The 12,866-nt window shown below is 41.1% G+C and overlaps 1 protein-coding gene across 2 annotated transcripts in view; it reads right to left on the bottom strand.

The window, feature by feature from the left end:
• Positions 1-444: 444 nt before the first annotated feature.
• The window catches only part of UTP6 (UTP6 small subunit processome component), a 29,778-nt gene continuing 17,356 nt past the window's right edge, over positions 445-12,866 (bottom strand). For both annotated transcript variants that reach the window (XM_019423853.2, XM_019423854.2), the window contains exons 14-19: positions 8,765-8,944; positions 7,003-7,083; positions 6,792-6,901; positions 5,617-5,683; positions 2,872-2,944; positions 445-1,945 (exon numbers count right to left, since the gene is read on the bottom strand). In XM_019423853.2, the coding sequence (XP_019279398.2) occupies positions 1,788-1,945; positions 2,872-2,944; positions 5,617-5,683; positions 6,792-6,901; positions 7,003-7,083; positions 8,765-8,944 (669 nt within the window). In that variant the 3' untranslated portion in view covers positions 445-1,787. The remainder of the gene's footprint in view (positions 1,946-2,871; positions 2,945-5,616; positions 5,684-6,791; positions 6,902-7,002; positions 7,084-8,764; positions 8,945-12,866) is intronic.

Here is a 12,866-nt window from a genome sequence, read left to right on the forward strand (position 1 = left end):
AGAACCAGGAAAAACACATTAAACTTCATTAATACCCACCGCAGGTAAAGTATTGACCTTTTCCTACATTGCATGCAAGTATTCTCATACATTGCAAACTGGCAGTACATATCGGTATCTTTAAAACAGGTATACCCTTTTGGGACGCCTGGGTGGCTCAGTCGGTTAAGCAGCCGACTCCGGCTCAGGTCATGATCTCACGGTCTGTGAGTTCAAGCCCCGCGTCGGGCTCTGTGCTGACAGCTCAGAGCCTGGAGCCTGTTTCAGATTCTGTGTCTCCCTCTCTCTCTGACCCTCCCCCGTTCATGCTCTGTCTCTGTCTCAAAAATAAATAAACGTTAAAAAAAAAATTTTTTTTTTTTTTTTAAATTATACCCTTTAATCCAGTAATTCTACCAGCAAATATCACACTCCTAAAGAAATAACCAGGGATGTGAACAAAGATTTATAAGAATCATCAACAGCATTTATAAGGAAAAAATCAGATATACAAGATCCAACCACAAGGCATTAGTAAAATAAGTCATGGCTCATCCATACAATGGAATGTTATAAATTCATTACATGTTTTTAAGGCTATTTAATGACATAGAAAAATAACATAAGTGAAACATACTGCTAAGGAAAACTACACTTCTCCCGGTGACCTGAATGCTTCTCCCAGTGACCACAATGTTAAGTTAAAGGATGTAAAATTCAAACAGTTACCTACCCTACTCCCAGAATGCCCTCTCTGCTCTAAGCCATCCTCCACTCTGGCTTCTGAAGGCCTTCTCTACTGACCTCATCTACACCCTACCCACATCCTCCTTTTGTTGCTGGACCTCCCCACTGTAGACACTTCTCTGAAGATTAGTCCCAGACAGAAGCCACTTTTGTAAAGTCTTTATCCTCTTAAAGGACTTTTCCCCCCAATACCCAGCATCCTCTTCTGCTGCTTCAACAAGCTCTCTCAGGATGTCCAGCTGTCCCGCCAAACCCTACCTCTATCCCAAAAGCTTCCCTTCTTTTCTGCTAATACTGGGCACTTAATGAGTGAATGAATAAGTGATCTAACAGTATAAATCCAATGTCATAAAGGAAATCAGAGTTTAACTCCAGATGATGAGGTTATAGGATGCTTTAATTTCTTCTCCACATTACTCTGCTCCCTCTATATTTCCTACAACAAATGTACACCATGTATACTTTAAAATATTTTTTTTAATGTTTATTTTTTGAGAGGGAAGGTGTGCACATGCTCTCAGGGGAGGGACAGAGAGAGAGAGAAAGAGCATCCCAAGCAGGCTCCACCCTGTTACCACAGAGCCCAATGCGGGGCTCGAACTCCCAAACCCTGAGACCATGACCTGAGCCGAAGCCGGATGCTTAACCAACTGAGCCGCCCAGGGGCCCCATGTATACTTTTTTAATAAGGAGAGAACAAACAAATGGAACTGTACTTTCTCCTCCATTATACTGGCCCCTAGGTACAGTTTAGAGCTACTCATTCTTGACCAAGGGTAACAAGAAAAACTCAGTTGTATGATTTCCATATATTTTGAGAAACATTTAGGACCGTACAGTAGTAGGTCAGACCTTAACAAGTAGCTTCTTGCCACTAAATAGCAATTCTCTTTTCTGGAATTAAAAATTAACACGCTAACAAAACTAAAAAAGCATGTCCCAAAATCAGACAGCCATCTTGTCTGCTATCTCTCAACAAACTGCAGATGAACTGCTAATACAAATCTGGCCAAGAGGGCTTACAATGCTATTTCCCAAAGTGGGCTACGTTCTTCCTCTTGTCACAAATGGCCGGCTTGATGCATAGCGTGTTTAGCTACAAATGCTTCTGCTGACTCTCCCTGCAACATTTTCATGGCTCGCCAATATATCTGCCCGCAGTTCTCAGGTCTACCAAGGGGGTGGTTCAGTTCTTCTTTGATGTAATCCATCCAAAGATCTTTAAAGGGAAACAGTATGTTATTACTGTAAACATATAACTAGATCATTGATAAGGCTTTATTATATAAACTATTTAATACTGATTCAATATAAGATTTCTAAGAAGCTGAACTTGTTGCTATTATCTCCCTAGAGCCCTACGTGAAACAATGCCTCTCTCAGCTTCTTTACACTGAGAAGTATCAAAACTTTTTTTTAAGTGAAAACCTTCATTTCAAATCAAGACAATCCACGTATTTCATAAACCAAAAATACTAAATATTTTAGCGGGAGGATTTTGCTGAGTCTCTTTCAAGGTGAAAGTGAGTTTCAACGAATTCATTATAACCTTCTTATAATGCTTAATAAAACTTGCTTAGGTTATGAAAAATGCCATTTTTATTCACCTCACCAGGAGAAAGTCTGCTAAAAACCTTGTAAAAGCTAACGTATTTTTTTACTCTAAATTTAAGCACTATATAATATTTTTGACTTCATAAGTAAACGGGTTTATATGACATACCTACAGCCAGAAATACGTTTTATGGGTCCTCAATGAGGACGATGTGGCAACAGCCAGTGACAACTAATGTCAATTAGTATCCCGCTCCACCTTTGCTATCACTCCCACTCTTATTCTAACCTACATTAACCTTTCCTTTACAAATACCACATTTTTTAAGAGTATCAAACCCAGCAAATCTTTCTCTAATCCAGAGTTCTTAAAAGAAGACCCACAGACTTAATCTTGTGAACTTGAAATTATAAGCCAAATTATGTCTGTAAGTATTTATGCACAAAGGGAGGGAGAGGGCAGTAACAGGATACCACCTTTATTCTCAAAAAGGGCCATGACCCACAAAGAGTTAAACACTGTTCTAACCACACTGATGGGTTACAGACCACACATGCAAACAGACATGTCTATAACTGAAGTTTACTTACCAGAATCTACAGATCCGAACTCTCTCAAAGCCCTCTCATAATATTCTCTCAAGTTCACCATCTTGCAGGATTCCTAACAAAATAATCAGACAATCTTGCCTCAAAAGCCTAATTCAGAATGTCACAAATTCATTTCAATCACATTGTTAAACAGCTACCACCTATTAGGTATTTGTAGGGGAGAAGGCTCATGATGTAGGATGAACACAGCCTGGCTCTCAACGTATTCAGAGGAAAGTCAAAATACAGGAGACACCAGAGTGAAGTCAATGTCAAACAGTGATAAAAGCACTTTGCTATGATAGCATGGAAAAAAGCCTGATTAATTCTCAGTTGGGGGAACACAGGCAGGTTCACAGGAAAATATATGTGAATGACCTGAGGGAAGAGGAGGATTTAAATAAGTAAATTGGGAAGGTTTACTCCCTGTAGCTAAGGATTTCTTTCTTTGGCGCATCTGGACTCTGGCACATATTAGCTATGTCCACCTTAAAACTTATTATGTGAAAGCAAAGCCTATATAAATACTAATTACATCACCTGCAGCAAGTTTTTTAAACCCTCTGACTTTAAGTTTCCCCACCCATAAAACAATAATACCTCTTAGAGCGACTACAAGTATTAAATTAAAATGCTGACTAGGAGCACCTGGTTGGTGCAGTCAGTTAAGTGTCTATCTCTTGATTTTGGCTCATGATCTCACAGTTCTTGAGTCTGAGCCCCACATCAGGCTCTGCACTGACAGTGCAGGTTCTTGGGATTCTCTCTCCCTCTGCCTTTCTCTCTGCCCCTCCCCCGCTCAAAATAACTAAAAAAAACTTTCTCTTCACCTAAGACTGTATCCGTTTATAAAAAATCAACTTAACTTCATGTCATACACATGCATGAAAAACAGAATCACTCTTTGTTAAAAGGCTCGTAACGGGCAAAGGACAATGCAAAGTCCCTTCTTGGTGGTACCCCCTTTTGGTCTTGTAACCTGCACGTCTCTGAAACCAGTATCATGACCTCCTTTATGGAAGAGGATGCCAAGGTTTAGAATTGCCCAAGACACATAACTATTATGTTATTAATCTGAAGCCTGGTTATTATTATGCTCTCTTTGCTCCTCCCCACTTGCACTCTCTCTCTCTCAAAAATAAAATAAAAACATAAAAAAAATTAAAGAAACAAATTAAAAAAATGTACTTCTTTGGGAGGACCATCTTGCAATATACAAAGAGCCATAAAAGAACTATAATCTCCAGTCCCAGAAATTTATCTCAAGAACCTGAATTATTATTCAAAAGAACAAAGGGGAAAAAAAGCCGTATAAACAAAATGCTTACATCACTCTTATTTTCATTATCAAAAATCTGGAAACAACCTGTATGTAATGGACTGGTTAAGAAAACTACAGGTTTAAGGATAATACTGCAACCATTAAAAATGATAACCATGTGAAAACACAGGAAACGTGTTTACAAAATAATATTTAAAAAAGAAAAAGAAGGGGCGCCTGGGTGGCTCAGTCGATTGAGCAGCCGACTTCGGCTGAGGTCATGATCTCGCGGTCCGTGAGTTCGAGCCCCGCGTCGGGCTCTATGCTGACAGCTCGGAGCCTGAAGCCTGTTTCCGATTCTGTGTCTCCCTCTCTCTGACCCTCCCCCGTTCATGCTCTGTCTCTCTCTGTCTCAAAAATAAATAAACGTTAAAAAAAAAAAAATTTAAAAAAAAAAAAAAGAAAAAGAAGAAGAAAGAACCTCCACATGGCACGTATGTCAGAAATTCTTGTATGAAAAAAAAATCTTATGTGTATATGTGTAAACAAAAAAATTAAACAATCAAAATTAAAATAAATATGGTCGGCTGCATTACTGTAACAGAATTACAGACACATTTGGATTTTCCTATATTATTTTAATTTTTTTTAACATTTATTTATTTTTGAGAGACAGAAAGAGAGCACAAGCAGGGGAGGAGCAGAGAGAGAGGGAGACACAGAATCGGAAGCTGGCTCAGGCTCCGAGCTATCAGCACAGAGCCTGATGCAGGGCTCAAACTCACAGACCGCGAGATCATGACCTGAGCTGAAGTTGGCTGCTTAACCAACTGAGCTACCCAGGCACCCCTTCCTATATTATTTTTTAAACTGAGACTTTCTTGTAATTTTCCTTACTTACAAGTTCAGTTAAAACCACCTGAAGCAGGGGCACCTGCATGGCTCAGTTGGTTGAGCATCTGACTCTTGGTTTTGGCTTAAGGTCATTATCTCATGGTTCATGGGTTCAAGCCCCGCATCCGGCTCCGCACTAGCAGCATAGAACCTACTTAGGATTTTCTCTCTCCCTCTCTGTCCCTCCCTCGCTCACACATGCGCATGCTCTTTCTCTCTCAAAAAAATAAATAAATAAAACTTAAAAAAAACCCACCAGCAACAGTTGCTGAGTGCCTACTCTCTACCTCATAACCCAATACAAGAGACAAACGGGATGCTCGGGTGGGAGGAAGCAGCACCTCCCAATCTGGCAGGGAGAGTTTCCTGTATGAGGTAACAGCTGAGCTTTCCACTTTCCAGACATGTACTTTGTCTTCTTTGCTTGATTACCATTCCTTAGCCATCTCTCTGAAAAAATGGTTAGATGAAGAGACCAGAAATGTACACCATATACATAAGAAGAGCTTTTTAAATGATGAAATGCTGCCAGAGATTGGTAACCATTAATTCATTTGCCCAGACAAGGAACACACTGACAGCACACTTACTTGCTCCTTTTCAAACTGGATTATTTTCCTGAAAAAATCAACTGAAAATGGACGGCTTTCCTGCAAACTAAAATAAAGGGAGAAAACTGTTACCTTCCACAAAGACACAAAGCCTCTTACATCCCATGAATCTAATAAATACATATGCCTGCGCCTCCACAACACATGGTTTAATAAAGACCTGGCCACGACGCAGGGCAAGGCCTGGACTTGACCACCAGTCACTCAACAACACCTTCAGTGTCCAATAACTTACCCCTCACCCCCACCAAACTCCTTCCTATCCAGTTTTTCCTGTTGTCTCCTTCCACACTTTTACAGTTTAAAGTTCCCTCTGCCACATCTCAAGTCTTTTCTGAAGATGACCGATAATTCCACTTCTAACAATATATTCTAAGGAAATAACTTGCAACATGGGCAAATAATATTTGTACAGAAATGTTCACTAAAGCCAAATAAATTATGGTGCATCGACAGAGCAGTATATACATAACTATGTTCAATAAAAGATGTTCATGCAGAATTGTTACTGAAAAGGCCAGTGCAATGTTCACCAACAAAATGTAATTATAGTATAATCTCAAATAAGTGAAAACAAAATCTTTAAAGAATATACTAACCATGTGTTTTTTCTCTTGATGATGGGATTACAATGAGTTATTAGTTATCACCCTTTTTTTTTAAATTTTCCACAATAGGCATGAACTGCTTTTATTGTTCAAAAAAAGAAAGACTTGGGGCACCTGGGTAGCTCAGTTGGTTAAGCGTCTGACTTTGGCTCAGGTCATGATCTCACGGTTCGCGAGTTCAAGCCCCATGTCGGGCTCTGTGCTGACTCCTCAGAGCCTGGAGCCTGCTTCGGATTCTGTGTCTCCTTCTCTCTCTGCCTCTCCCCTGCTCATGCTCTGTCCCTGTCTCTCTCAAAACTAAATAACCATTTAAAAAAAAAAAAAAAAAGAAAGACTTTTTGAAAGTCTCTTGGATTACTTCCTCAGATACTATTTGCCATACACACACAATCTGGGTGTGAGGGGCTGAGTATGGGGTGGAGAGACGAATAACAGCAATGAAAGAATATGAGTGTTATTTTTTTAACATGGGGCTCAAACTCACAACCCCGAGATCAAGAGTCACACGTTCTACTGACTAAGCCAGCCAAGCGCCCCTAAGAGGACCTTTTAAACACAGCTCTGGCCTTTTTGTAGCCACCGCTTCGGTAAGCCCAGTCCAGGTACTTATCCTTCAGAGTGACGGAGTCAGCACCTTTGACAGCTGAGAGAGCTTTCTACAAAAAAAAAAAAAAAAAAGAAACTGCATGAGGAAATTTATAAATATCAAAGCATATTTTCTCTGCCCACCACAAGACTCACAACATGGGGCCTAGACCTTAAAAATGGCTTCAGTGTCTTCTTGGCTTTTGGCACCTTCGCTCCACTCTGCCCAAGAAATCCACAATGGTAGACAAATCTGGTCACAAAAAGAAAAACAAAAAGTTAGAAAATGATGGCCTAGCATTGTGCTCTGAAAACTAGTCACTACAGAGACAGGGTCCTGCTAAGATAACCAATATGTAAAATATGGATGTACTCCCAGTCTGTCCTCGCTGTGACCAAATAAATACTCAGTGCCCAGTAGGAATGGCAGGCCAGAGCACACACAGACTTGTGACCAAGACCCCCAAAGCAGCGCTCTCCTATCAGAGCTGGCTCCCTTCTGTCGGACAGCACTGCCTACAGCTATCCTCAGGCATCTCTGAACTAAGCAATGAAGAGTCCATAGCTGGTCAGACCCACAGCTACCCAGGTCACATCTCTGCTGTCTGGGGACCCACCACACAAGTACTACCCAATCCAGGCTCAACGATCTCATCTTCATTCATGTCTCAGAAACACACACCAATGAGCAGTAAAATAATTAAGAATTTTTCCCACTTTTACTTTCCCACTTTTACTTCCAGAACACTTTTCTCCTACTAACATAAAAGGGCCTGCTAATATATTTGTTTTTCAAATTTTTTTAACATTTATTTATTTTTGAGACAGAGAGAGCATAAATGAGGGAGGGGGCAGAGACAGAGGCACAAAATATGAAGCAGTCTCCAGACTCTGAGTTGTCAGCAGAGAGCCCAACATGGGGCTCGAACTCACAAACCGTGAGATCATGACCTGAGCTGAAGTTGGCTGCTTAACCAACTAAGCCACACAAGTGCAAAAGGGCCTGTTAATATAAAAGGACCTGGCTGGCTCAGTCAGTGGAGCGTGCAACTCTTGATATCAGGGTTTTAAGTTGGAGCCCCATGTTGGGTGTAGAGATGACTTAAAAATAAAATCTTTAAAAACAAACAAAAAAAGATTCACTGCAAAGCTTTAAGGTTTAGGAATATATGTGTGTTTAGGGGCACCTGGGTGGCTCAGTCAGTTAAGCATCCAACTTCGGCTCAGGTTTCATGAGTTTGAGCCCTGCATTGGGCTCTCTGCTTTCAGTGCAGGGCCTGCTTCGGATACTGTCTCCCCACTTCTCTCTGCCCCTCCCGTGCGCACATTCTTTCTCAAAAATGAATAAACGTTAAAAAAAAGTGTGTGTTTAAAGATCAGGCTTAAGGGCGTCTGGATGGCTCAGGTGGTTAAGCATCCAACTTTGGCTCTGCTCATGATCTTGAGATGAGTTCAAGCCCCGCGTCAGGCTCTGTGCTGACAGCTCGGAGACTGGAGCCTGCTTCGGATTCTGTGTCTCTCTCTGTGTTCCTCCCCTCGCTCACGCTGTTTCTGTCTCTGTCTCTGTCTCTCTCAAAAATAAAGATTAAAAAAAAATTTTTTTTTTAATTAGGCTTAAAAATAAATAAAAAAATAAAAATCAGGCTTAAGTTCATCTTTGGAAGCAAGTGAAAATAATTCTCTATTAATATTTCTCACTTGTAAGATATCAAAACAGAAAACGTTCATATGATTTAGCCATTTTTCAAATAGTGAATTAGAAATAGGCTAGTAAATCAAAGTAAATCCTTCCACGCCTGACCCCTGACCCCCGGGCACAAATGCACTCTGGAGCCAGCCGTCGTCAGGTACGCAACACTGCAAAGGATCTCTGCCTCTCGAGTCTCAAAAGGTTTCCCAGACAGGAGGAAGTACAAGGGACCCAGTTCACAGACCTGGGCTTTCAGGTGTGCAAAAGCTTCTTCAAAAAGCACAGCTACGTCGGGGCTCTCGGAGTCAATCAGCACCTGCAGCTTCATCTGCCACATCGTTACAGAGTCTCTGAACGATTCAGTCCCGGCTACTGCCACCTCCAGAGCTTCCTTCAAGAAGTTGTGATGCAGCAACAACTCAATCTAGAGAAGACAAAGGATTACTGGAAAATTAACTGCAGAAAGCTACATCTCATTTTTTTTTTTTTAACGTTTATTTATTTTTGAGACAGAGAGAGACAGAGCATGAACAGGGGAGGGTCAGAGAGAGAGGGAGACACAGAATCTGAAACAGGCTCCAGGCTCTGAGCTGTCAGCACAGAGCCCGACGCAGGGCTCGAACTCACATACTGCGAGATCATGACCTGAGCCGAAGTCGGATGCTTAACCGACTGAGCCACCCAGGCGCCCCTCATTTTTTTTTTAAACATAATTTAAGCTTATTTATTTTGAGAGAAAGAGAGAAATACAGCATGAGCTACGGAGGGGCAGAGGGGAAAGAGAGAGAGAGAGAGACAGAGAGAGAGAGACAGAGAGACAGAGAGAGAGACAGAGAGAGAGACAGAGAATCCCAAGCAGGCTCCGTGCTGTAAGTGCAGAGCCCAACTTGGGGTTTGAACTCACAAACCATGAGATCATGGCTCATAACCGACTGAGCCACCCAGGGGCCCCAAAGCTACATCTCACTGAAGGTGATAATTTCCACAGCATTTCCACTAAGCCTTTTACCATTACTGCCAAAGGGGCATAAAGTGAACAATCTGAAATTCCTTTCATTGCCTGCTCTTATTCCTAATGGCTACCAAAAAACAGAGACGATGTTGAAAGTAGAGGGCCTAAATAACTTAGATTGAAAGTTAAGTTTTTAGGGGCACCTGGTTGGCTTAGTCAGTGGAGCTTACAACTCAGTCTTGGGATTGTCAGTTCAAGCTCCACAGTGGGTGTAGAGATTATGTATAAATTTTTTTTTAAACATTTAAAAAAAAAGTAAAACTTTTAATAATATAGTTCACTATAATAAACCCCACACCCACGAAAATAGAATATAAAAATCAGTAGACAAAACCAGTATTTGTGAGGGGTGCCTGAGTGGCTCAGCTTATTCATTCAAATGGAGTTGGACACACAATAAACTAATACAATTTTTCTGAAATATATTTGACACTATGTAACAACAGTCATGGAAGTACTCCTGTCTTAAACTTGGAAATGTTACTTTAACAAATATGGGGCACCTGGGTGGCTCAGGGGTGTGAGTGTCCAACTCTGTTTCGGCTCAGGTTGTGATCTCGCGGTTAAGTGGGTTCGAGCCCACATTGGGCTCTGTGCTGACAGCGAGGAGCCTGCTTGGGATTCTCTCTCCCTCTCTCTCAGCCCCTCCCTCACTCATGCTGTCTTTGTCTCTCTCAAAATAAATAAATAAACTTAAAAAAAAATTACTGAACAAGCAAGTAAACAGAAGGAAATCATATGTGTTCAAATGCTTATTTTAACTATTTTAACAGGGGGGAAGAAACTTAAAACCAATTCAATTTTTAAAACTGTGGAAGAGCAAATAAAAGGCAGCATGTAATCTGCTCATTTGGCAAGCATTTTTATTGTACACTATATATGCTAGATTCAATTATCAGGAAATCAGGTATGTTCTCTACCACCCCCAGAGCCTCTAACAGGCACAGTTTGATACCTGCCATGACAGAAAAAGAATCATATGCTGTAAGAGTAAAAAGCAGAAGCACCCATCTATGGCAGCGATAAGACAGGAAACACCATTTATGCTAAGGATTAAGAAGAGGGATTTGTGAGAGAAGGCTCTCCCAACTGGCATGCACACGAGGCTGAACTGAAGAGAGAGCTTGGATACAAAAGGAAATCCAAGTTCAACATGGCTGGAGGAGTGGAATGTATACTGGAGAACTGGCAGGTGAGGCCAAGGCCATATTAGGGAGACTGACAAGCTTTATCCAAAGACCATGGGAAGCCACAGAATAATTTGATCATCGATTTTAGAAGATCATTTTGCAGAGAATAATCTGGGAAAACAATGGATGCAGAAATCAGCTAAGCATTTTAAGTTTAGAGGCAGTGTACTGAGGAACTCTCATTAAAGGCAAAGTCACCAGAGTGATGAAGTCGTAAGCTCAGGAAGGGCAGCATCAGAGATCTGGGAAGGAGAGGATGTCTGAAATAGCCAGAGTGGTGAATGACAAGATAGCAATAATGGAAAGAGAGCAGGGTTGCCAAGGCCCCTCTAAATTTACAGGGTGTGACTATCTTGCCAGCATTCAATAGCTCAAACAGCAGCAGCTGAACTCATCCAAGCCTGGGATTTTTCCCAGATGTCATAATGGGAAAACAGTACCTCACTCATGGTATAACACAGCAGGCTAGCATATAGTTTATGCATTACCTAGCTATACAGAAAAAGTATTTTCTAAAATGAACTACTGGGACCTCATCAAGATAAAAAGCTTCTCTGCACAGCGAAGGAAACAATCAGCAAAACTAAAAGGCAACCAATGGAATGAGAGAAGATATTTGCAAATGACGTATCAGATAGAGTCAGTATCCAAAATCTATAAAGAACTTATCAAACTCAACACCCAAAAAACAATCCAGTGAAGAAATGGGCAAAAGACATGAATAGACACTTTTCAAAAGACATCCAGATGGCCAAGACACACGAAAAAATGCTCAACATTACTCATCATCAGGAAAATACAAATCAAAACCATAATGAGCTACCACCTCACAGCTGTCAGAATGGCTCACATTAACAACTTAGGCAACAACAGATGTTGGCGAGGATGCGGAGAAAGAGGATCTCTTTTGCATTGTTGGTGGGAATGAAAACTGGTGCAGCCTCTCTGGAAAACAGTAAGGAGGTTCTTCAAAAAATTAAAAATAGAACTACCCTACGACCCATCAACTGCACTACTAGGTATTTATCCAAAGGACACAGATGTGCTGTTTCGAAGGGACACACGCACCCCAATGTTTATAGCAGCACTGTCGACAATAACCAAAGTATGGAAAGAGCCCAAATGTCTACCGATAGATAAATAAAGAAATGTATGTGTGTACATAGGTATGTATGTATGTATGTATGTATGTTTGCATATATGTATATACATACACACAGACACACACACACACACACACACACACACACACACACACACACAATGGAGTATTACTCAGTGATCAGAAAGAATGAAATCTTGCCATTTGCAACAACATGGATGGAACTAGAGGGTATTATGCAAAGCAAAATTAGAGAAAGACAAATATCATATCATATGACTTCACCCATATGTGGAATTTAAGATATAAAACAGATGAACACGGGGGAAGAGAAGAAAAATAATATAAAAACAGGAAGGGGACAAAACTTAAGAGACGCTTAAATACAAAGAACAAACTGAGGGTTACTGGAGGGGCTGTGGGTGGGAGGATGGCTACATGGGAAAGGGGGCACTGAGGAAGACACTTGTTGGCATGAGCGCTGGGTGTCATACATAGGGGATGAATCAATCACTGGATTCTACTCCTGAAATCATTATTGCACCATATGCTAACTTGGATGTAAATTAAAAAATAAATAAATAAAAAATAAAAAATAAAAAGTATTTTGGGGGCACCTAGGTGGCTCAGTTGGTTGAGCATCAGGCTCTTGATTTCGACTCAGGTCATGATCTCACAATTCATGAGATCAAGCCCACCGTCAGGCTCTGTGCTAACAGTGTGGAACCTGCTTGAGGTTCTCTCTATCCCTCTCTCTACCCCTCCTCCATGTCTGCCCCCATTCTCTCTCACTCTCTCTCAAAATAAATAAACATTTAAAAAGTATTTTTTTTAATAAATTTTTTTTTTAAACATTTATTTATTTTTAAGACAGAGAGAGACAGAGCATGAACGGAGGAGGGTCAGAGAGAGGGAGACACAGAATCTGAAACAGGCTCCAGGCTCCGAGCTGTCCGCACAGAGCTGGACGCGGGGCTCGAACTCACGGACCGCGAGATCATGACCTGAGCCGAAGTCGGCCGCTTAACCGACTGAGCCACCC

This window comes from Panthera pardus, unplaced genomic scaffold, assembly GCF_024362965.1.
Source record: "Panthera pardus isolate Hobbes unplaced genomic scaffold, ASM2436296v1 HiC_scaffold_3, whole genome shotgun sequence".
NCBI classification, from domain to species: Eukaryota; Metazoa; Chordata; class Mammalia; order Carnivora; family Felidae; genus Panthera; species Panthera pardus.